Source organism: Corvus moneduloides, chromosome 16 (genome assembly GCF_009650955.1).
Source record: "Corvus moneduloides isolate bCorMon1 chromosome 16, bCorMon1.pri, whole genome shotgun sequence".
Lineage (NCBI taxonomy): Eukaryota > Metazoa > Chordata > Aves > Passeriformes > Corvidae > Corvus > Corvus moneduloides.
Window position 1 is genome coordinate 15,126,325 of NC_045491.1, and position 24,725 is coordinate 15,151,049.

Below are 24,725 nucleotides of genomic sequence, written 5' to 3' on the forward strand. Positions count from 1 at the left end.
AGGGAAAGGTCAAAGCAAGAAGGTGAGCACAGGAAAGAGAAAGCAGAGCAGACAGGCAAGGTCTGATCATGTCCATACTGACCTGCCTGGGTGTTGGAGTACAGGGGGGTGTAGTAGCTTGGCAGAGGCCTGCTCCCTAAATCCATGGCGTAGGCAATGCTGGCTTTAAGCCCAGCACAGTCCTGATTTCTGCAGGAAACCCAGGAAGAACAAGCTATGACCTAACAGTGGGAACACACAACTCAGCATGGTGCTGAAAGCTCTCCCGTGCCTCATAGGACAGCTCTGCAGTGGGAAACGCTGCTTGGCTTCCACCATCCTGCTAAGACATTCCAATCCACTCCTCAGTTCCTCCTGTGCTTCCCCAGAGGTGTTGCAGGGCTACCAACACCACCTGAGAGACACCAGCCCTCCTCCACGCCAGCCACCCAGACAAGAGTCACAGTTCTTCCACTGTGTCAAGGCTTGTCACTGAAACACCAGCACTGCCAGGCTGGGATGAACATCTGGAATGGAACCACAGCTGCCATCCACCATCTTCTGCACCCTGAGGCCACTTGGTGCTATCTTCCCCAGGAGACATTTCCCTGCCCGCTCCCCCTTTCTGGAGGGTGATGTCTTGAGCCAGATGTGACAGCCTCTCCCAGTTCTGGCACAGGAGAGGAGGCAGTGAACCCCAAAGTAGGGTGGGAACATCTGAAGCTGCCTTTACCACTAAAGCCTGTATTGTCAAATTACCAACTGTGTTCAGAGCACACTGACAAACTGGAGAGAAAGTGAGAGATCCCCTGCCCAAGAGACACTGCAGGAACATCCTCCCTCAGCACAGTGACAAGACAGGCTCCAGCTCTACAAGAAAAACCTCAGCCTTTCTCTGGAAAGGTACAACAGTTCCTGCACCCGCTGAGGATCCAGAAGGCCAAGTGTCACAAGATCCACATTAAATGCTGGAAGGTCGTGACAGAGGGCAGGTTCACCACGTGCAATCTGCTCTTCCTGCCAGGGCAGGTGCATTAAGTTATTTATGACAATACCCTCAGAGCCCATTCTGTACTTGTGCTGAAATTGTGCTGCTTTACTAGAAGGTCTCACTCCATCCTTTGCATTTCAAGCATGGTGTGGGAGAGATCAGAATGACAGGTCTTTTATATGTGAATTACAGAGCGAGCAATTGAGTGAAGTTTTATTTACTGAGTTGTCAAGCACAATGAATAGAGCAAGCCTGTATCTAGCTCCTTTTGTGGCAGTCTCAAAGCTTCCCAGCTCTGCAGAGAGGCACAACTCTCCCTCCACAGCTGGGAAAGCAGGGGATGGAAGAGTGACTTATCTAAGGTGACAGCAAGTCAGGAACTTACTGGAAATAAAGTGCAGAGGAGAGAGTGGAGCTGGGAAAGGGGTGTAAACATGCTGCTGCTGAGTGCCAGGAATGCTGGAGGACCTGCATTTACAGCACCAGAAACCCAAACTAGGCTATAACAGGAAAACAAATAACACTGTTCCGAGGAGGACATGGCAGAATAACACTCACATTGACTTGCTGCTCTCGCCATCCCTAGGAAAAGAAATAAACCAGGCACATAGATTTTCTGAGCTGAAGAGCAGGACAAAATTATTAAAGAGGCTTCCCCAACTGAGATTTATGTCTCAGACTGTGTGACTGCCTGGCCCCCATTGCCAAAACACATCAGACTTGGATCTGAACATCCAGAGAACTCTGGACACCTCCAGTCAGCAGCCAGTGGGCTGGTGAATTCCCTGGAAGTCTGATGACCCCTGATCACCCTTCCAAGGTGATGCACAGGTTCTCTGCACAAGACAACACTCCCTGTGCTACACAGGAGGAAAACTTGACAAGCTGTTTCAAAGCAGATATCCCGCATATCAGGGTCTAAGGGGCTTCTACCCATCCCCTGCCCCTTTGGGGATTCAGTCATCTATTCCCTGCCTGTGCTGCTGGGGACTCACAGCAAACAATAGCAGAAAGCTCCATAGGGCTGTGCAGATGTGTTACAGAAGAAGAGAGCATATATCAAAGAATAAAAGACAGCAGACAAGCAACATGCTGCCTCTCTCTGCATGAAGACTGGAAGCTGAATGTTCGGGCTGCTGTTGCTCAGACTGCACTGGGCCAGGCCTCCATCCAGAGGAGGACAAAACCACCTTGTGACCACTGGCAGCTCAGGACAGTGGAGAAGTGAGGAGGCTCTGTCCTATAAAGTTAGGACCAAACAGAAATCCTCAGTCACATTATTCGAAACCTGTTTGTTCACTCAGGTACCCCTGACAGCACGAGAATCACAAGCAACCTGAGGTACCCCACTGCTGGCTGCAGCAGCAGCTCCCAGCTCTGTCATCAGGGTTCATGCAGCCCATCTCCTTCCATGAGCTCTATGACACACCTTTACTCACAAAAAGCAAACTTTACACTCTGCACTGACTCCTTCTTCCCTTGTGTCAAACCCTTCCACCCCAAAGCCAGCTGTGTATCAGAGAACCTGCATTCTGAGAGGCCCTGTGAATATACTCCAGTGATTTTTGAGAGAACAGGAACAAACTAAGATTATTCCCCAGTCTCACTGCTCCTCTATCAGCTAAGAAGCACTCCCTGCCTGCATGGAGAAACTCAGTCTGTGGCACCTGCAGACCCTAAGTAGCTCCCAAGACAAAAGTGTCATGCTAGAGTTTGGCTAAGCAGAGTTAAACTTTTGTTGCTACGTGCTCACTGGGGTGTTTCCCCCTCTCCCTCATCCCTGGTCTGTGCCTGGGGAAGTTCTCAGCAAGGCAGCAGTCCCAGCTCCTGCAGATTTCTTCACTGCTGCGCTCACATTCAGCTGTGCCTGGTACTGGGGCTGTCTCGGGCAGCCAAAGGACAGTTCCTGTTCCCACAAGCACACTGGGACCCTGGACTGAGAAGTGCCACACAAGGATCCTTGCCAGGCTGCCTGACTTACACAGAGCACTGTCCAGACCCCATTCCTCAGGAAAAGCAAGATGCACGGAGCAATGCTGCCCCTAGGTAACACTTTTGATTAGAAATGGCTGAAAGAATACGTGCTTTGAAGAGCCTGTGGACAAAACAAGAGTCCTCTTTCTTTAGCAGCAGCTACAAATTTCATAGCAATCTGCAGTGAACCAAGGACAAGGAGAGCTTCAGATGGTACTCAGGAAACAATTCTGCCACTGCCACAGGCTGTGACTGCCTGGCAGGCTCCATGTCCTGTTACAGGTGATGAGGAAGAAGCCAGACAAGTTCTGCTGGTGTTCAAAGGGGACAGGAGATGATGTGGAACAAGTATCCTCTCCTCCTCTCTCTCCCACTTGCCCACTCCCATTTCATTTTGAGGCAGGATCCCACAGGTCAGCTTTTGGGGAAGAGGGAAGTTGAACAAATGTTTCAACTCTAAGTGATTTTTACTGATAAAAGAAACACTACCAAACCACAGGAAGGCCATAGCCCTGGGTGTCAGTCAGAATTAGAAAAGATCCACCCCAGAGAGGCTCCCACAAGGAGTTTGGAGGTTAACCACGTGCTAAGACACTGCACTGCAGTCTCTGAGAGTCTTCTCCTTCCCTCCTGCTTCCTTCAGGACAGAGCTTCCACTCCAAGCCAGGCAAAGACAACCCCCTCTGCATGCAGCTGAAACCCCAGTGCCCACATCCCCCTCCAGCCCCTGCAGAGCTCTGCCTCCAGCTGCTGGCAGCACCACGCTCCCGGCTCCAGCCAGGCTTCAAAGCTCACACAACAGCTACACAGAGAGGCACAAAGGCCACAACTCTTAAGACAGACAGAGGGTTTGTCTGCTGGCTGAAATCTATAGAATTTGGCTCTCCAGCCTGTGAACTCTGCACACTCCAGTGTTCCCTTGGGGGCTGGTGTGTGCCTGGATCAAAGCTGTAAAGGCTTGTTTCTAGCAAAACCCAGCACTTGCCTCTGATTTCTTCACACAGAAGAAACCTCTGCACAAAGAATTCATATTAATCACCATGGCCAAAAGCAGCAAGAGCACCTTTCAAAGGCTCTGAACAGAGAGAGGCTATTAAATAACCAAAGGAATATCTGAGTGCCTCTGTCTCCTGTGCAAGCTTGAATGAAAACAGCCGTGCGCTGAGCTACCTGTTGCACTTCATTTTGTGACCCAACTCCTCAAACTTCCACACACACAGAGCAGGAAATCACTGCAGTGTCACGTCCCCCATCAGCTCAGAAGACCATGGGAGGAGGTTTGGGATGAGTGTAGCAGGCATTGCAAAACAAACAAGGAAATGAGGTTTATTTTTTTAATATATCCATTTGCACATCAGCAACACAAACAGCACAGCCCTGGAAAGAGCAAGGATTGCAGAGCTGGACTGACCTATTTTCATTCTGTTTTCTCTTTATATTGAGAAAATAGAACTTGGCAACAGCACTGGGATACGGGAGAGAATCTTTTCTGTCCAAAAAGGAAGATCTCTTTCACAAGAATAGGCTGCAAGACTCAAACCTCTCACGTCATATTTATCATGAGTTCCTGATCTGCCTGGATTGCTCATGCCTTCAGAACTGGCTCTTTTAAGTGCTTCCAGCTAGAGGCTTGGTTTCACTTCTTCCCCTGAGGAAACAACCGCTGCTGTCATGTTTGAACTGCGCAATCCTTCCTGCTAGTCAGCAGGACACCTACAGTTGGAAAAGTCCCAGGAGCCCTCCCAGGAAGAGGCTAATAGTGTGCACATCCAGGATTTTGCCAGACAAGGCAGGGATGCATTCACAGAGCACTCATAAAAAGAGAATACGAGTATCTCTGCAGCCTGCTCCAAAAACTTGTGTCACAAACCAAGGGTATCTAAGGTACAAACACATGGAACCAGTTACTGCAGGAGAAGGCAGGCTACAAACAGGAGTTCTTTAACTATTCCCTATGAGCTGCTGCCAGCCCTGCAATGGAAACGCAATGCAGAGTTCCCCTCCTTTATCTGGAGGGAAATTACATTATGGGCAATCACTAGTGAGTAGCTGAGGTACAGCTCGCACACCTCTATGTTCCTCCTGATTTCCAAAACTCAAGAAAAAGGACACAGCCAGAAAAATAAACAAAACTGAAGATACTGGGGGTCTTGAGCTGTTCAGAGGCAGGTCAGTGTTAATTCCTTGCCATTAAAGAGACTCAGGCATAGGTAGATCTCTGTTACCCTTGGGCTGATGCATCAGCTCGTCCTCTGGGAACTGATGTGTTTAATCTTTAGGGTGAATTCTCACCACAAAGGAACCAAGCAAAAGACATTTCAAAGGTGAGAGGAGCAGTCCCCTCCAGATTTAAATTCCTCGTTCATCCAAAAGGCTTCTACAGATATCTGCACTAGCACCAGAGAGTGCAGGGTACCTTCCCCTGGGCATGGGGCTGCAGAGGTGAACACACCTTTATAATCATCAACACAATCACCTTCACCAGACTTTGCTGGTAATTTGTGGTCCCACAAAAGTGATGACACAGCTCCCTGTGAGTTCAACAGTTCAGGACAAGAGGCAGGCAGCTGTTGGGAGCTACGTGTTCCCAGGATCTTGGCTAGGAACAGTGCAGCTGAGCATATCTCCCAGCACAATTACCTGGGAAAGTCTGCTGAACATACTTTGAGACAGGCTAGGACAAGACTGATAGAGCCACCAGCTTTTAAATGGAGCCCAAATAACTCCAGGAGGAAGCTCCCTGGCTTGCAGAAAGGCTTCCCTTTGGTCATGGAAACCAGCTAATCCCAAAGGCAGGCCCAAGACAGAGCACTGTGGCTCTCAAGTGACCAGAGGCTCCACAGCAAGCAAAGCCACTGCTCAGGGAGAGCCACCTTCCCTTCCCTCCCCTCCCTCCTCTCATCCCAAACTGTATGACCATAACCCTGTCCTAGCAGGAGTTTTGCAGGAGCGCTGATACTATCGGGATCAGTGGCTGTTCCAGCAGAGAAGCAGGAATAACTTGTTTAGTGCTTCTAAGGAGCCATGCTGCAGGCTGAGAGCTGGGAGAAAATTCCTGCTTTTCACAGGGGGCCAGAAAGTTTCTCCCATTTTAGGATTCAGCATTGATTTAGGAGAGTGGAAAAAAAAAAAAAGGTGCTTTGTTTTAAAGAGCATCTTCATCCCAATCAAGTGCAATAGAAGAAGTTTTGAATTTATACATAGGACAGCTTTTGCACATGCTTGTTCCATGAATGCAGCTGTTAGCACCAAAAGAGATTGAGGAAAAGGAAAATCCACCAGCCCAGGCAGGGGAAAGCTGCATTCCTATTAGTGCACTGAAAATGCACTCACTCCACTCAGAGCTCTAAGAATGCAGCCCAGATTTTTTTTTTCCACTAGAATTTGAAAAGAATAAATCAAAGTAATTACAGCACTGCCCTTATAGAATTGCTTTGCAAAGCTGAAATCAGAGCTTCAAAAGGTTTTTACTAGCAGACAGCAAATCCAGAGAAGCAGAGATGCCTACTTGGGCAGCTGCACTAGCCCCAAGACGTGCTTCAGGAGCCACTTCCACATGGAAAAATAGCCTGGGTTGAATTAAAGCAGCTTATAAAGTCTATATTTGTATCTGACTTCCCCCCTACACATCTGCATGAAATCAAGATCGTGCCTTCCAAAAAGTTCCCGGCTTCTGGCGCAGCCCCTGCACCCACATTTATATAACATTCATTGTTCAAGCACCCCAGAGCAGAAACAGGCAGTTCATCATTCCTGTATTATGGAGAAATGAAAGTAAGATTTATTAAATGCAAGGCCAGAAGTGGAAGAAAGAGCTGAATGTGGGTGCTCTGACCTTTTAGAAGGTTTAGTGCACCAGGGACTGCTGCCACCCCAGCAGGACAGTACAGAATCATTGGCTAATTTTTCATTAGTGGGGGAATCACTGCCGATCCTAGTTTCATGCAGAGGGTTCATGAACACAGGCTTCAGCTCTGCCATCTAACAGAGATCCCTCTCTCACTGAACCATGGACAGGGTGGATTAAAAAAATTCACATTAAAAAAAAAATCTCTGAAGCTCTGTTCATGTTCAGAAACTCACCTAGGAATTGTTCAAATTTAATTTAAAAGCAATTGGGTAGCTCATGTTTGCTGCTCAAGTTTTAAAGGACAAACAACAGCACTGGTGACAGTCACTGGCTCAGTGCATGGCACTAAATTTCATTTTAAAGTGCTCTTAATTGAACCAAAAACTGTGTTTTCTTCCTCCAACCAACCAAGAGGAGAGCTACTAGTTACAGAGGACTGAAAACACACTCTGTCCAGAAACAGTTGGTTATATTTGGTAACTAAAACAATTCTATTAAGCAATTATTCTTCAAGGCACCACTTGACAAGGGAGTCTCTTAAGAGTCCAACATGAGCAGTTTAACCAACAAGAACAAACACTGCTCATCTTGGGTCACTCAGGTACAATTCCAGCCCAACACAGCATGGTTCAATTGTGGTGGGCTAAAAAAAAATTCTAAATTTTTCTTTTTAGAATAACTTTGGGTTATTGCCATTTTGGCATAAAATGCAAAAGTGGGAGTCTGAAAAATAGATTTTAAACTATATGGATATTCTTTACAGACTGTAGCATAAAAAGTACAGCACAAGGTTTGATATGAAGCTCACCATGCCGTAAATGCAGATGTTTCATTGCTACTGACCAGTGACAATGAAATTCTCCTTCAGGGTAAACCAACAGGGAAAAACAAGATTAAAATCAATGATTTAAACAGAGCCTTGCTGATTTAAGCCATGGCTTAAGCCTGGCAATGTAAATACATCCACCCTGGCCATAGAGGCCCTCAGTTCTCCCCATTAGCCCATGGATGGTTTCTTTCTTAGGTCAAAAACCAAGGAACACTGCAGGGCAGCACAAGGGACACTGGCCACCTCTCCACGCTGTACCTGTGTTAGGGAAAGAGGACTTCAATCTCCAAGGCTGCCATTCCAACACCTTCACTAGCACTAAATTCACAGGAAACCTAAGGACCTAAGAGACAGAACACGGAAACTTTATCAGGATTGCTAAGGCATCCTGCTGCATTCAGCTCTGCTCAGGAAAAGCTGGATCTAAACAGAAAGCGTTTTCAGAGTTCATTGAGAGATAATTTTCAAGCACTTTAAAAAGGAGCTCATTTATTACCTCCCCAAAATAAAGGCAGCCATAGGCTTCAACAGAGGAAGGGAAAGGGGCCTAAACAAAAATTCTGGATCAGGATATCCTTCAGTTTGAAGGAATGCATATCTGAATTGGACAATTGAGCCTCCCTCGTTTCTAAAAATACACAATTCATTGATCATTAGTGGGATGTTTATACTTTGCATAAAACAAATAAGCCCTGCTATGGTTTGTCATAGATATTTCTCCCTGCTGAAGCCTCTGCAGTTCCCTTCAACCAAGGCAAAGTTTAGCCCCAGCTCCAGAGCATCACTGCAGAAGCCATCAGCACTACGTCCAGGAGCCTCTGATCAGCCAAAAGCCTCTACTAGAGGAAGCCAAGAGCTTCTGCAGCCTGCATCTTCCTTTACCCCTGGAGTCAAAGGAATTCTTTGTCCCATGGCCATTGGAAGTGCACCATATCATACCAGCAGCTCACATGTACCCAACTCACACCAGGCAGAGCAGATTCCAGCCACCTTTGCTCCGAACATAGAGAGGAAATTATTCACAGTCGTGTGAGATACGGTGTTGACTGGAATGGGTTAAATGTGCTGATTTAGATTAAAAGGTTTTAAAATCGGAGGGATGTACTATCAGGATATGAGAAAGTTCCCACAGATGACATTTTGGTCATTCTTTCCAGAGCTAACTAAAGACTAATGTGCACCTGTCAGGAAAAATACAGACAGGATTTCAGGAAGTAAATCTTCTCTCATCTCCCAACAGCCTGTGTTAAGGTGGGCATTTATCCCAAAATAGATTTTGGGTGGGCCTCAATTCCACAGACTCACTCTGTTAATGTCAGACTGAACTTTACTTTGGTGGCCCAGATGCCCCTGTCACAGGGAACACACAAAGGCACTGAACTGGGTGATCTGGGAAAAAAACAGGTAGTATTTGAAGGGCAGGGTGGTTGGCTTTTTAATTTCATAGAACACCTGGCTGACAAAACATACAGCTGTGAGTTCCTCTCCTTTGTTGCTCACAGAATGGCTTCCCTACACCCTGAAACCAAACCAAAAAGGGAAGAAGAGAAGATATTGGCTATGTGAGGGAATTGAAAGTAATATTCAAAGTTATCAGAAAAAGAAGAAATTTCCCACTCTACCATCTGTGGCAGCACTGCCTCAGGGGTGATTAATGAGAGATGTTTGACAGCTCATCATCCCAGCTCCTGTGCCCCTCCACATGCCCACAAGCCCAGGACTTACACGGCCATGCCACCAACAAACTCCTCTGTAGCCTGGCAGTAGATTGTGATGGCAACACGGGCATCTGCATCAAAGGTGAACTCCAGGCTGTACAGGACCTTCTGCTTCCCATTCTCCTCGGTAGGGCTGTCAACATCATCTTTATACCTGAAAGACAGTGCCAGAGGATTAGAACATATATTTATAAGGTATCAACAAGATCACTCTGGAAATAAAGACAAGAGTAGTCCAGCCTTGGTGTTCTGGGCAGGCAAGGCTTCCATCTTGGGCTTCTCAGATTTCCATTCTTTCCTCTGAGGAAGGTTCTTCCAAGATCTGACTAAAGTTATTAAAGTGAACTAATGATGGTGTTGAGGGATCTCATCCAGCCTTACAGTGCCTGGACACAGAATGAGCCAAGAAAGGGAGATCCTGAATGTCAAATGCTGAGGAGAAGAAACATTCTCCTTCCTTTTAATTTTCCCATTAGGCTCAGTATTTGGGCTAAAGAAATCCTGCATGGGCTTGAAAAATCTAAAGTGTAATTCTTTTAACTCTGCAATGAAATGGTGCGTGACAGGAAAAAACCCGAGGTTTCTGTAACACAAAGAATTCCTGAAGCTCAACAAAAGGTACCTCCAGTATCACTCAGAAGATGATATTTAGCTCAGAAAGCATCCAGATATAAGCACTTCAAACACCTTTAAATGTACAAATGATCAATTAAACCTCTGGTACTGTAAGGGACTGGAGCTCGGACGCATTTATTGTATGAACAAAAACTAACACATCCAACTGCAAACAGACACATGACAACCAACAGAATGAGCTTAAAAGTTATTTCAATTAATGTAAAAGTGAGCCCTAAGTTGGCTACAGGCTCCTGCACAGCTGGATCTCACTGTGTGATCACCACTGCCAGGGTTACTCCTTCTCCCAAATCCAGTGAAGAAGAGGTATGAAGCCAGCTCTAGGGCAGTGAGCTACGGCCATGGGGACTTAAGGCATGCCATGAGTGGCCACAGAAACAGCAGATGTTGGAGCAAGCAGCCAACACAACACACCACAAGAAAGTTACAGAATGACAGAATATCCTGAGTGAGAAGGCACCCCCAAGGATCATCCAGTTCAGCTCCTGGCCCTGCACAGACACCCCAGCAACCCCACCCCTGTGCCTGAGCATTGTCCAAATGCTCTTGGAGCTCTGGCAGCCTCGGGCCGTGCCCATTCCCTGGGGAGCCTGGGCAGTGCCCAGCACCCTCTGAGGAAGAACCTTTCCCTGATCTCCAGCCTGACCCTGCCCTGGCCCAGCTCTAGCCATTCCCTGGGTCCTGTCCCTGGCACAGGGAGCAGAGATCGGAGCTGCCCCTTGGCAGGAGCTGCAGCCCCTGCTGAGCTCTGCCCTCAGGCTCCTCTTCTCCTGAACTGACCAAGCTCTCCCTGCCTCGAAGAGCAAAGTGACAGGCAAATGGATGTGATTCACTGCCAGGGCAGCAGCAGATTCTCCATAAATTCAAATCCCATGACCACAGGTGTGACTGTGAGCTCAGGCACTGTGTTGGAATGGTGAGGGCAGCAAGGCTGCCCTTGAGAGGTGTAACAGCACTGACTTGTCACCCAGCTCCAGCCTCACTTATTTATCAGTAATACCTTAATTGCCATGATGGCTGGGTAAAAGCCAAGCAGCTGAACTATTCAGCAAAAGCTTGGCATCATCTCTGTCTTCACAGTATCAGCCTCTCCCCTCACTAAACAGCCTTAATGAATATGCTGTACTGTCAAAAATACTCAGAAATGGGTCAGACATACCTCCGTTATTCAATCTAAAAATTGTCAAGGGAATCCTTATTTACCAAGTTCACTGACATATAACAACTGCTGCCTAATTAAGAGGGTTCCAGCATGAATTTTATTTAACATCACACTGAACAAGAATGAAATGCTCAGTTTCAGTAATTTAATACAGAAGGTGCAAAATAAAATTTAAGAGCAGTATAATCAAATACATAACACATGTACTAATGTAACCTTAGTGAGCCACTACAGCACACACCCGCATTCCTGTCCGAAGGGCTTGGAGAGGCTTTTGTCAGAGGTTCACCTAGGTCAGAGCAGCAAATCAAGCTAAAAACACCCAACATACCAGTATAAAAAAAAGCCAAATCCCAAGAACTGGAGTCTTAACATCTGCAGAATCCTGGACACAATATACAGTACAGAGCAAGATGGTATTTTCACACAAGCTGTTGCATTTAATGAGTAAAATCATGACACTTGAAGGCTGTAAAGAAGAAACACTGGGGAGAAGGGCAGGTTTGCCGAAAAAACACGGGGACCATCAACATTTTGTGCTGGACTGACCCAAGAACACAGATGGCAACAATCCATTCACAAGTGGTGTGTGTGTCCAAGAGAGCAGCAGCACTAGTCACCTCTTGCTGTGCTGCACTCCGTGGATCCGAGGTTGGAAAAGAAGGATCCAGGCTATGATGGACTTGCCACTTCTTCCAGAAGCAGCAGGGTGGGAGAACCAGCACCTCTTGCAGGCAGAGGCTCCTTCAAAGACTCACCTCATGCACAGGTAGGTATTAAATAGAGATGCCCAGCACATGTGAGAGCTACAGCACAGACTGAGATACCTGTGACAGTACCAGGTAACAGGGACACCTGGGCATGGGGCAGCTCACACACAAACAACATATAATTGGCACAACCATTGCCCGCTTTTTCTTCTCAGGGAAGTCATGAAAAGCATCCCAGATCACCCTCCTGCTCCCAACTTCAACCTGCACCACGGCACTCAGAATGTGCTTCCATCCTTCCAAGGAGATAAGGGGTTAAACCTAGACTAGACTAGATCTGTTGCCCTGGGAAACCACTGAGGGGCCACTGCAGTGCCTGGAGGGAAGGTTTCTGAAGGATGCATCTGCTGGGAAGTAGGAGAGTCTGAGCCTTTTCTGCCTGGAACAGCACCACTGGAGCAGAGGGCAAGGTACAAGTGCCAAAATGGTGGCAGTCACAGCAAGGCTGTGCCCTCCTGCTGTAACATCCCTGCTGCTGGAGGCACAGAAAATCATCCACACCCTTCCAGTACCTGAAGGGTACAAAAAGATGGAGAGAGATTATTTACAAGAGCCTGGAGTGACAAGACAAGGGGGAATGGCTTCAAACTGACAGAGGGCAGGGTTAGATTAGACATTAGGAAGAAATTCTTCCTGGGAGGGTAGGGAGGCCCTGGCACAGGATGCCCAGAGAAGCTGTGGTTGCCCCATCCCTGGAAGTGCCCAAGGCCAACTTGGACAGGGCTTGGAGCACCCTGGGATAGGGGAAGGTGTCCCTGCCCACGGCACAAGGGTGGAAGGAGATGAGCTTTGAGGTCCCTTCCACCCCAAACCAGTCTGGGATTCTGTGATCTGCCAGAGCAAAGAGTTCAGGTGAGAAAAGACTGCACAGATGGTAGCTGGCCCAAGGTACAAGCAAAGACTACTTTGGTGCATACTTTGAGAGGCAGAGACATCTCATGTCCCACCTTAAGGTGCAGGAATGGTGGCATGTAACATCAGGGAAGTAGCAAGACAAAAATCACAAATTTTACATTCCTCTTTCTTTGCAGGAGACGTGGCAAGACAAGGAGGTGGTTCAGGAGTGGTTCAGGTGCTTCAAGAGCTCTTCTGTCTCCACGTGCACTTGGATTTTACAGTGCCCATTTAGCCAAGCCCTACAGACAGTGTCCATGTGCGATGGCCACAGATGCATGCACAAATCTGGGAACCAGTGACTTTGCTGGGTGTGCCTTTGGGTCATGCACAGAGGTGCATCACAGAGCCTTCACAATCACAGGTACAGAGGAAAGAGACCGACCACCTTTGAGAACAAATAGCTGATCCAACATTTTGATGCAAAAGGCAAAGCAGGATGACCAAGGGAGCTGAGGCCACCTGGTCTGACATCACTCCTGGATAAAACAATGGAAAAGCTGGAGCTTTTTTTTTGTCTGTTAAAGAATTAAAAGATAAAAATATAATTAACAGCAGCCATGACAGTTTTACAGAACTACATTAAGCCGAACCCAATTTCATCCTTTGAGGAGATTCAAAGGCTGACCAACATAGTTAGACATGCAGGATAAATGTTAAATATCCCTTGACTGTGAGATGTGCATTTACCCAGAGTTTGAGCAGGCACTAAATGAGAGTAGAACTAGTGACACTTCTCTCAGCACAGACTTTCACAAGGGAGAGCATCACCAAACAGAGGGGTTCTCCTATTTGGGGTTTCTGCAAAGATCTGTCCAGTTTAACACCATCCAGGGCTGCAGAGCAGGCAGTCCCAGGCCCTCACCACCTCTGCCACAGGAGGATGAACAGCTCCAAGGACCAAGGTTACCCCCATGTGCTGGAGAGGGAAGAGATGGATTTCCTTTCTCTCATTCCCTGCAACACACCTGTCCTCCCCCAGCCCCCACTCAGGCCCTTATCCAAAACACTCAGTGGTATCACTACTCTCCATGATACTCCTGATGCTTCCAACACATTCCCAAACCACTACAGTTGCTGACTCCCTCAATCCTTTTGTTCCATGATGCTATCCCATGAAGCCCAGAAGCTGAAGCAGAGAAGCTGTCCCAGGGTGCAAGAACAGACATTGTCTTCTGAGTTGATCTTCCTCCTGCAGCTTTCAGGATAAGAAGGAACAGCCAGTACCAGCACACCAGGTACTGCAGCTCCCAAATAAAGCTTCCAATCCAAGGCCAAATGTGGGACATGAGACAGAGAGAAGGAAGTCTTTCCCTGTTAGTGGTTAACAGCAAAATTTCTGCTACCCTCCTCTGAGGTTCACAGTCTCCTCCTACCAGAAATCAAACACTCACACGTGACACTGAAGACTCAGAACTTCAACACCAATATCCACAGGTTTATTATTTATCCTGTAAAAATTCAGGATCTGGCAAAACTCAGAATTTTGTCTGGTCAGAGCTGGGCAGGAAGGCCAGAGTGGACATTTCCTCATATTCCTCCATGGCACCTCTCCTGTGAGGACAAGCTGAGAGAGTTGGTGTTGTTCAACCAGGAAAAGAGAAGGCTCCAGGGAGAAATTAGAGCCCTTCCAGTGCCTAAAGGGGCTCCAGGAGAGCTGGAGAGGGACTTTGGACAGGGGCCTGGAGTAACAGTACAAGGGGGAATGGCTTCCCACTGCCAGAGGGCAGGGTTAGATTAGACATTAGGAAGAAATTGTTCCCTGTGAGGGTGGAGAGGCCCTGGCACAGGCTGCCCAGAGAAGCTGTGGCTCCCCCTCCTTGGAAGTGTCCAAGGCCAACTTGGACAGGGCTTGGAGCAACCTGAGATAGTTGAAGGTGTCCCTGCCTATGGTGGGGGGGAGGGGGGGAATGAGATGGTCTTTAAGGTCCCTTCCAACCCAAACCAGTCTGTGATTCTATGAAAAACAAAAGGCTTGTGGGGACATTACCATCAAAACCTACACTTAGAACTTTACACCTGGACACTTGGCTCGGTATCACTATAGCTGGTGGAGGAGGTGGTAAATTAACTAGTTCTGGAAAGAATGTGCAAACCTCAACCACTGGTTGTGAATAAGCCAGGCTAGAGAGGGCACAAAGTGTCCTTTACGTGCACAGAGGGAGGAAGGCAAAGCCTCTAGGCCAGAAGAGTAGAAAAGCACAAGACAGAATGTACCCTTGGGAACTGCCAATTAAAAACTCATTTTGGGTCTACATCAGTGCAAAATTAAATACAGTCATGTTGGCAGCGTTGTCATCAGCGCTGACACAGCAGCACTGAGCACATGAGTGAGAGCTCATGAGGCAGAAAAAGAACTGATAGTACCAGGAATTAGATGGATGCAAACCTAGACACTGTCAAGGTGCATGGAGACTACATTCCAAATAGTCCAGAGCTGCAACTCTGCTTGGGGAAATGGGACGTGTGAAAGCAGAATGACAGAAATATATCTACTAAACCACACCAACTGCCCCATTCACAGCCAGGCCTCTCCCAGGGAAAAAGCCACTGCCCACTAGGCTTATGCTCCTTCTCTTTTTTCCTAAAGAATTTCTTCACCCTAAGCTGAAAAACCAAAGAGCTTTCAGAGCAGTTTACCAATGGTCACTTATTTGAAAGTTCAACCAGCTTTGAAACCACAGGTTTTGCTCATTTAAAAAAACAAAACAAAACAACCTCGTCTGTTTTCACATAAAAACAAACAGGGGTTTTGGTTATGACTCAAAGTGCTCACATTACACCACATTCTCAGAGCCACCTTGGCTGGGAGCTGCAGCTGGACCCCTGCCTGTGCTCCAGCCCCGAGACACACAATCCAGAGCGACTCCAGCCAGGATCATTGGGAAATGCTCTGCCTGGACATCTGCCCAGTGCTCAGACCCAAACAAAGCACTGAATGCTGGGCCCTGTACCTCAGCCATCTGTTGGAAAGGGGACAGCTGCAGGTCTGAGCGTGAGCCAGTGCTTTAAGCCAGCTCTGCTGGTTCAGATCTCAGCATGGAGCAGTGAAAGGTAACATCTCCATGAGTGTCCTTCCCCCACGCATGGACACAGCCATCTAAACAAATGCATAACACTAGCACCAAACTTTATCTTGGCAGCAGGAGAAACCTGAGGAAGTTTCACTCAAGACCCATCAGTCTTCCTGGCCCGTGACTCGCACCAGAATCAGCTCCTTTCTGGCTTCCCCTTGCACTGGAATGCAGGAAGGAATCTGTCTGTAAAGTTTATTGACCTAATATCTTCCGCTCATGCTAATGATTTCATGGCTTTGTTTACCACTCCAGTCTGTCCTGCAGAAACAGACACATCACTGGTCATGTTTGGAAACACAGATTGTTTGGATAAGGAGTATAATAAACCACTTGAAAGCTCACAAGGGAACACAGAAACCTCTGGACATACCTAGCAACAAGGATCTGGATATCAGCCGTTCTCCAAAACCTTACCAGTACAGTTTGGCTCTGGCTGACAGAGCACTGGGTTGAGCAAAATGAAAGGTTCAGGTAATGGCAGTACCTCACAAGTCGGAGAGAGTCTTTGCGGATGTTCACCAAACTCCTCAGTGTCTTCACTGGCTCGTGTGGAGCTGGAGTTATATAGGGAAACTGGAACAAAAATGCAAATAATTCTCCTGTTATTACACTATTAAAAGGTAGCAGCATGTTACCTAACATACAATTTACCCAAATCAAGAAGCATGTAGCTTTCAGGGTACTCAGTACAGCAGCCACAAGGAACAGCAATAGCAAATTTTATTAACAGACAAATCAAACATGTTTCAGGGTGAAAATCCTGCCCTGGCCCAGCAACAGCTCATACTGGAAATACACACTTTAAGAAAGGGCATTTTCACAAGGTCTTTCTCTCCACTCTGAATTCTCAGTCAGGAAAGCCTTGCTCTCCCAAGCTTTTATTTCCACTAAAGAAACCACCTCCAGCTTGAGCAGAAGAAATGCAGCTCTTTCGTGTGTATTACAGCATACAAGCAGTGAGCTGACTGCTAATCAGCATGCTGAAACCCTGGATTACTGGGGGAAACTCTTTTTATTCTGAAACAATGGGCCAAATGTTCTGGAAAAGAAAAGAGACAGGGATAGGGGGCCTCATTCTATTCTACAGTCAAGAAACCTTCTCTCACAGATTGTCCTTTAAATAGGGACAATAAAGCTTCAGACTGTAATTCTCCTTAGTGGGCACAGGATCTCCAGTGAGAAATGCAAAGGAAACTGCTTATTGTGGTGATCACAACCTGTACAGCTGCAGACCTGCCTGCTGGGCACCAGGGACCACCAACACACGTTTCCTTAGAAATGAGGCAAGGCCTCAGTTACTCCAAAGCAAGAACTGGGCCCATGTCCAGAAAACAGTGTTGCCACTCTGTGTTTGAGTGGTTTTTTTTTTCCTTGAAGATTAATCAGAGCTGCCAAAGGGCTTTAACTTTACATAGGCAAACTATATTCCACAACAGCCTCCTTCTCTTAAACCTACTTGGCAAATGTCCCACGGTGTTAATGGCATCTCACCCACTCCCCTCCAGAGAAATGATGAAACCCAGTGCTGGGATGTCAGCAAGGAAACCCAGGCTGAGACATGCAGGTAATTTAACTCTGCCAGGCTAGCCCCTACAGGGAGGGCCCTGTGTGCAGACATGGCACAGGGGATGTGGTGAGCACCCCCAGGCCTGCCCAGCACTTATAAAAACACAGATTTCCAGCTCAAGTCCCTCCTTCCTAATTCTGTTGCCCAATTGCACTTTCTGCTTCAACAAGAACTTTCCAGATTCCTCCTTGTCCTACCCTGCAGAGTCCTGTGAACTGAGTGTGGTTCTAAAATGACCAATGGCACAGCCTGAGGAGAAACTCAAAAAGCAGAACGTGCTTGTCACTGTTCCAATTCAAACTTGCCTCAGTTTCCCTCACCTGTAAAACCAGTGTGATCCCAAACTGCCACTGAGCATTACAAACATTAATTAATTAATTAATGGTTACAGCTTTTCTGATGAGGAGAACCATGACTTCAACTTCTCATTTTCATGCAGGAACAACTAGGAAAACAGTGGACAAAGCAAGCAGCTCTTCCCTTTCCTCTCCAGCACTCAGAAAACATCACCAAATGACTCCTACTCTGTTACCTTTTGGTTCTTTTTAAGCAGTTCCGAGATGGAAGAGAAATCCAAAACATAACACTTGCATAAAATTCCTGTCTTTCCCTCACAACAGCATTATTCCCTTTACAAGAACAAGCCAATCACTTGAGCAAGCAGCTTTTCACAGTCCCATAGACACCTGTGGGCCCAAAAATACCTTTATGTTCCAGTTAGGAAAACTAAAAGAGAGAAGGAGGGACTTTCTGAGCAGCCCACCTAGGTATAAAACTCACAAAATATCAAGGTCTGTCTTAACACTGCCCTACACCCAGTCAGGCCACTCATTTACACAGAAAACAGCATGTGTTGAACACTGGCTGGAAGCCATCCAACATGCCCAGCAGCCTTGGGAAGTTCAGGCTCTGCTTCCCAGCCTTCTCTGCAGCATGCTTTACACTTGCTCAGGCAGGCAGGCAGAATTAGTCCCAAATTTTGTGCTCCTGAGTCCCTGTTCTTCTTCCCCCACCACTAATTCCTTCTGTCCTGAGTGAAAATAAGCCTCAAAGGTGAATTCAGCTTCTCTGGAAAACTCAGTTTGCATCTGAACAGACTGAAATGACATTCCCCAAGCAGTGAGGACCTCTTAGGTCTGTGCCATCCTCTTCCACAAACCACACAAGATCTTCCAAAACAGGCAGGAAACAAAAAAGAGTAAGACAGAATGTAGGAACTTGCCTGAACTGGTCTATTCCCCAGGAAGTTTAAGTCCATGTTCTCACCAAAAAGGTAACCCTCGGGGTGAGGGGTGTCAAACTTCTCTCCTCCCATAAAGAAGTGACTTGCAAAGTAGTTTCCTAGAAACAAAAACCACAAGGGAATGAAAAAAAATCTCTAAATGAGTGCTTCCCAGAGAAGTCTGTGCAGTTTTAAATCCACAAGTATAAAAGAGCCACAAGACACAGAAAATACTTGCTTATTCACCCCTTCCCTGTAGTACCCAGGGCCACTGCCAACAGTAGGAGAAGAGAGAAAAAAAACCAAATGAAACAAAAACCTAGAATAAATCATTACAGTAGAGATAATTCCATTTCAACTTGTTTTCCAGAGAAGGGAGAGGGAGCAGGAAAAGTCAGCTCTTTCCAGTATTGCTCCATTCTGGTGAATTCTTCCTGTTTTTTCCACTTCCCAGTGTGAAGCCCAGTCCCAGTAACACCACGGGCCTGCTCAGAGAAGGATGAGGCTTCCTCCCACTGCATAATTCAGCACAGCCAGAGGGCCTCCTGTTAGGCAAAGTTTGCCTTTCGTTCCCTCTTTCACTCCCATATCCCAGGCAAGAACCACATCAAACCTTTACTGGGAGTGCTGGAGACTGTACACCTTGATGCTGATTCAATTAATAACACTGACAGCTCTAAATGCAAAAACATGGATGTCTGGGAGAGAAAACAGGGACTGACTAAAGTGAACTTCAGCTCTGAAAGTTTCCCCACGAATTGTTTCATTCATCTTTAAGGTGATGCACTGCAGTGCAAATTTCAGGACACAAAGCATGTGCAAGGTAATTGGGATTCTGGAGCATGGGATTGACTGCAAAATGAACAGAATTGATTCGGGTGTGTGAGAGCATCACAGATGTAGCTCCCTCCTAGAAAGCTTTCAGGAAAACACTCTCAAATATGAACTTCACAGAGTTACAAGTTCAGAGAAGTAAGAGTATCAAGAGGGAACTAAAGTAAAAGGCTCCATCCAAGCCAATTCCCTTCAAGTTTCAGAGTGGGGGATGAGTCAAATGTACATTTGCTTCCCTGGGTGCAATGCATAGATAGCATAAATTTGTGTTTAAATGAGTCTTTCCAGAAGCAGTAACTAATCATCTGAATGGCTATGGAGGCATTCTGGAGGGATTTGCAGTCCCTCTAGCTAGGAGCAAGCAGGATTTACTCTGAAATGGAAGGGTTTTCATGAATGGCCCTGTTTTTTCCATTAAGGCTCTTTCCCTTTATGCTTCAAGAAAGGCTCTTTTCACTCTGCACAGATGGCAGTGCCTTAATGATGACGGTAGGGCTCAGCTATTGCTGAGCTCAGCTTACAAGCACCCAGATGTTTGTAGTACTGAAACACATCCTTCTTTCCAGATACAACAATCACCTTCAGCACAGGTCCAGCATCTACTTAGAATCTGTCCTACAGAATCAGAATAACACAATCACAGAATCATTTAGGTTGGAAAAACCCTCCAAGATTATCAAGTCCAACCTGTGACTGACCACCACCTTGTCAACCAGACCAGAGCACTGAGTGCCACATCCAGTCATTTCCTGGACACAAATACAGGTGCTCCAAATGACAGGGAACCTTTTCCCACTCCTCCCAGAAGCAACAAATTAAAAAAATTAATCTGTATACAAATCACCAAGCACAGCCAGCCTGACACTGCCTCTCCACCTGAGATACACCACGGTGGTTTGTGCTTGCACTGAGGTTCAGAAAACCATGATGAACACTGGAGTTTATGAATAGATTTTACATTTTATGTGGGTCAAGTAGGATTATGTTTTGGAACATTTTATTTGATCAACTGTGAAGACAATGCTTGTGCAGGATGTCTCAGTACCACAGCAGCTGGTTATCTGGGATCAGAGTTGGAGAACTCCCTCTTATCCAATGAGTGAGACAGAATTATAGAATTATAGAATGGCCTGGGCTGGAAAGGACCTTAAAGATCACAGAGTTCCAGCTCCCTGCCATGCACATGTTCCATGACACCAGATTGCTCCAAGCCCCATCCAAGTTGGCCTTGGGCACTTCCAGGGATGGGGCAGCCACAGCTTCTCTGGGCAACCTGTGCCAGGGCTTCTCTACCCTCACAGGGAAGAATTTATTCCTAATATCCAACCTAACCCCACTCTCTGTCAGTTTGAAGCCATTCTCCCTTGTCTTGTCACTCCAGGCTCTTGTAAATAGTCTTGCCCCATCTTTCCTCTAAATTCCCTCCAGATATTGGAAGGTCACAATGAGGTCACCCCAAAGCTTCTCCTCTCCAGGCTGAACAATCCCAATTCTCCCAGCCGTTCCTCCCAGCAGGGCTGCTCCATCCCTCTGCTCATCCTGGTGCCTACTCTGGACTCGCTCCAGCAGCTCCAGGTCCTTCCTGTGCTGGGCTCCAGGGCTGGAGGCAGCTCTGCAGGTGGGGTCCCACCCTGACAGGGGCAGAGGGGCAGAATCTCCCCCTCTCCTGCTGCCCACACTGTGGGATCAGCCCAGAACATGGTTTGAGAGCATCTCCAAGGATGAAAAGATCTCTCTTGTTTGACTGGAACAACACCCAGACACAAAACCAGCAAGTTCAAGGCACCTGCCACACTTTCACTGCTCCACTAAGAACTACTTTTGGGATCTCTACCAAATTGTTTGGATTTCTCACAAATACACACAGTAGCTGGAATCACTGCTTCAGTTCCACATTCAGACTGAACTCCCTTCATCTTCCTGCTAAGTCACCGCCTGCAATGTGAAGGAGAGGGGTTTTTTTTCCCCTGAGGCACTTTCTTCACAAGCAAACAAGAAACACAGTGCCAGGCACAAGGAGCACAGGGAAAATCACTCTGAGGTGCTCAGAGGGGAACACACTGGTGAGCAGAACAACCCCCGAGGCTCTGCCACTGCTGCTGCACACAGAAAAGCTGCCATACACACGAGGTTTCAACAGACAAACAAACCGGAATGGCAGCAAACTGTCTCCACAAATTTATAACACAGTTTTCAGCAGCTAAAAAAAGATATTCTGTTGCAAGCTTTCAGAAACCACTTGCTACAATGACACCCGAAGTTTAGAGCTCTCAAGGTAGGACTAAAGTTAAACATTAATCCTCTCAACCACTACCCCGACCAGCTCGGAGTTTGCCCAAGATGGAGGCAAAACATTTTAAGAAAGCATTTCTTAAATATCACACCAGGGACTAAAAAGAAAAGGAAACTTCCAGATGGAAAATATGAGGCATCCTCTTTTCCAGTCACTGTGACATTTAGGATTTTCAGTGTCTCTAACAGGAGTACATATCTTTTCTATGCAGTAGAATCCTAGGTTCCATTTCCAAACCCGTTACAAAGACAGCTTTAGGACTTTAGCCAGGCTATCATGCCTCTTGAACCCTGTTCCCATATGTCCCCCCAGACTATAAAACCACCTTCAGCAGGTGTTCCAAGGCCAGCTTTACACAGAGCTCTGTAGTTAAGGGCACAAGGAGGATGCTAAGTGCCATGCTCTTTGGCAGGAAAAAAAAAGAAAAGCAAAAAATCCTTGGATTAACCCTCCCCAGAACTGCTACAAACAGAAATCCTCCAGGAAAATGCAGTGACACACTGACCAGGAAAGAATCACACATAAATAAAAAAGGATGGAATAGGATAAAAATGACAGAACAAAGAAAAACTGCGGCTTTACTCCCCCAGAGTAAATCAGCACAAAGCACAGAGGAGCATCAGATAAAAGAGAACACGACCAAGTGACACTGCTGAGGTAGATGAAGCCCAAGCAGTGGTTGTAAGAGAAACTGTTGTGGTGGAAAACTTTACAGTGTCTGGAAAAACTCTGACCACTGGGAAACCCAGACCAGCCAAGTCTGACTCATTAGGTTGTCCCATGCAAAACCAAACTGGAACCCAAGGCTCCTCCAAGGCATCAAATGACACCGAAATACTTTGTATTTAGTACAACACAGTGATGGGGGTTTATTATTATAATTGCACCAGCATTAAGCACCAGACTGCTCCAGCCATAATTACCTCTCCCCAAGCCAGCATTCTAATCCCACATCCATGCAACACATGGATAGGATGCACAAGAGACACGCTGGGAAGGGACACATCCTACAAGAGCCAGGAGCACAACTGTAATCCCATCAAAACATGGGCTCTGTCGTACAACGTTCATTAACAGAAAGCAATGAGGTGTCCATTTAGGCTTCTCGCCATTAATACAATTAACAGTGAAGTGACAGAAATTGAGTTCTCTTTAATTACTCAGCCAGACAATCACCACCATGGCAGACTGACAGCACAGTCCCAGACACAGCCTGAACCAGCAGCATTGTGTGAAATACAGGGACAGTGACACTGTCACAGTACACGGCAACACAGTCCACTGGGTGTGACTCTGGATACTCTTCTCCTATTTAAAACCGCTCTTTCTTTGATTAAAGCCTCATTCCCAAACAACAAAGCAGTTCAGCTTCAGAGAGGAGCAATCTGCTTCCTTTTTTTCCTCCCAGAAATCTCCAGGGAATTCTCTTCCAAGAGCCTACTCCAGAGGAGAAGAGCCATCCCAAGGGCACATGCTCCATGCTGCAGAGGAGCTCAGTGGAACAGGAGTAGAGCTGTGGGAAGCACTGGTGCATCGCTCACTGGTTCTAAAGCAACGGGGGCATGGGGGATCCTTTCACTGTTCCAAGCACTGAAGCCCCACAGAGATCACAACTGTTCCCTGCTAAACGGGAAAAAACTACCCATTTTTAGCCTGTTTCACAGAGGCACTTACTCTTCTGTACAAACTGGGCCTTCCTCCCAACTGGTCAGGCAGGCACAATGCCAGCACAGGCTCCATAAAGCAAGAAATTTTGGTTATAAAGTACCAGCAAAGAGGGGTCAGAGAAGGGAATTGGCTATCACCTTACAGCAGCCTCAGTCATCCAGATGCAGAAGGAAAAATGTAGATGATACCCACCCAGAGCCTTGGAGGAATAATCAGGGCATTTTCAGAGGATTTTTGACAACAAAACTGCACACAGTTTCCAACAAAGGTGTTAAACAAGCTGCTTCACTGAGGACTGGCTCATGCAGACCAAGGTGGATTCCTCAGCAATCTGCTCCATCCTCCCCAGAGCACGTGACTGACCCAGCAAAAACCACACCACAAGCCAATAAAGGAGAAGGGAATATTCACCTCTGCCTTTGCAATCAGCTGTGAATCTGTGTCCCTCTCCATAGGCAGGTTGATATGCAGCTGAAATTACAGCCAGAATACCTGTATTTAGGGTTTATTTCCTTGCACAATGTGTTCTTGTGAGGGGGTATTTGCTCCAGAACACAAACCCTCATCCTTCAAACTGATGCCAACCATGGACAGCAGCTGACCAGATATTTGTAGTAAGTCAAGATCTGCTGAAACCAGAGACAAGGAGGGACAGAATGGAAAAGTGAAGGACAGCCCTCGGTGGTGCACACAGGATGAGTGGCCTCAGGTAATGCTCTCTCACCACTTGTTGCAGTCTTTCAGGGGTACTGTCAGAGCCAGGAGTGTGTGTCAGGCTCACTCTCCAGCACACACATTCACACACCCAACACAGCCCGTGGAAAACCGGCTTCTTCCAGTCAGGGCTCACAGCAGCAGTGCTGAGTTAGAAATAATTAGCAATCATTTGACCCAAGAACATTTTGTACTACTTCCAGCTTGCTTCTTGAAATCAAAACGGTACTCAACTCACTTCCAGTCATCTTCACTGTCAGGTTTGGTACCAACTGTTCCGTCTCCAAGACAATCACTCTGAAGATGGCAGGATCTCAAAGGACACCTTTGTCTCTCTGAACATGCTCCACTTGAAGGAGGGAGGGGAGCTGCCATCCTAACAGCCCTCACTGTTCTGGGTTTTGAACCACCACTTCTTCTTCTGCCTAGAGCTTGAACAGCTCTTCTCTCTCCCCAAAGTCAAGAGGAACTTTGTTAAATAAACCCAAAGATGAAGAGAAAGCCCTGGCTTAATGCCAGCTTTCAGAAAGAGCACAAGAAAATGCCA

At 46.8% G+C, this 24,725-nt stretch overlaps 1 protein-coding gene across 6 annotated transcripts in view; it reads right to left on the reverse strand.

Annotated features, from left to right (window-relative positions):
- MGRN1 (mahogunin ring finger 1) overlaps positions 1-24,725 on the reverse strand; it is a 50,081-nt gene that overhangs the window by 23,632 nt on the left and 1,724 nt on the right. For all 6 annotated transcript variants that reach the window (XM_032125841.1, XM_032125840.1, XM_032125846.1 and 3 more), the window contains exons 2-4: positions 18,670-18,788; positions 16,365-16,453; positions 9,349-9,495 (exon numbers count right to left, since the gene is read on the reverse strand). In XM_032125841.1, coding sequence (XP_031981732.1) covers positions 9,349-9,495; positions 16,365-16,453; positions 18,670-18,788 — 355 coding nt within the window. The remainder of the gene's footprint in view (positions 1-9,348; positions 9,496-16,364; positions 16,454-18,669; positions 18,789-24,725) is intronic.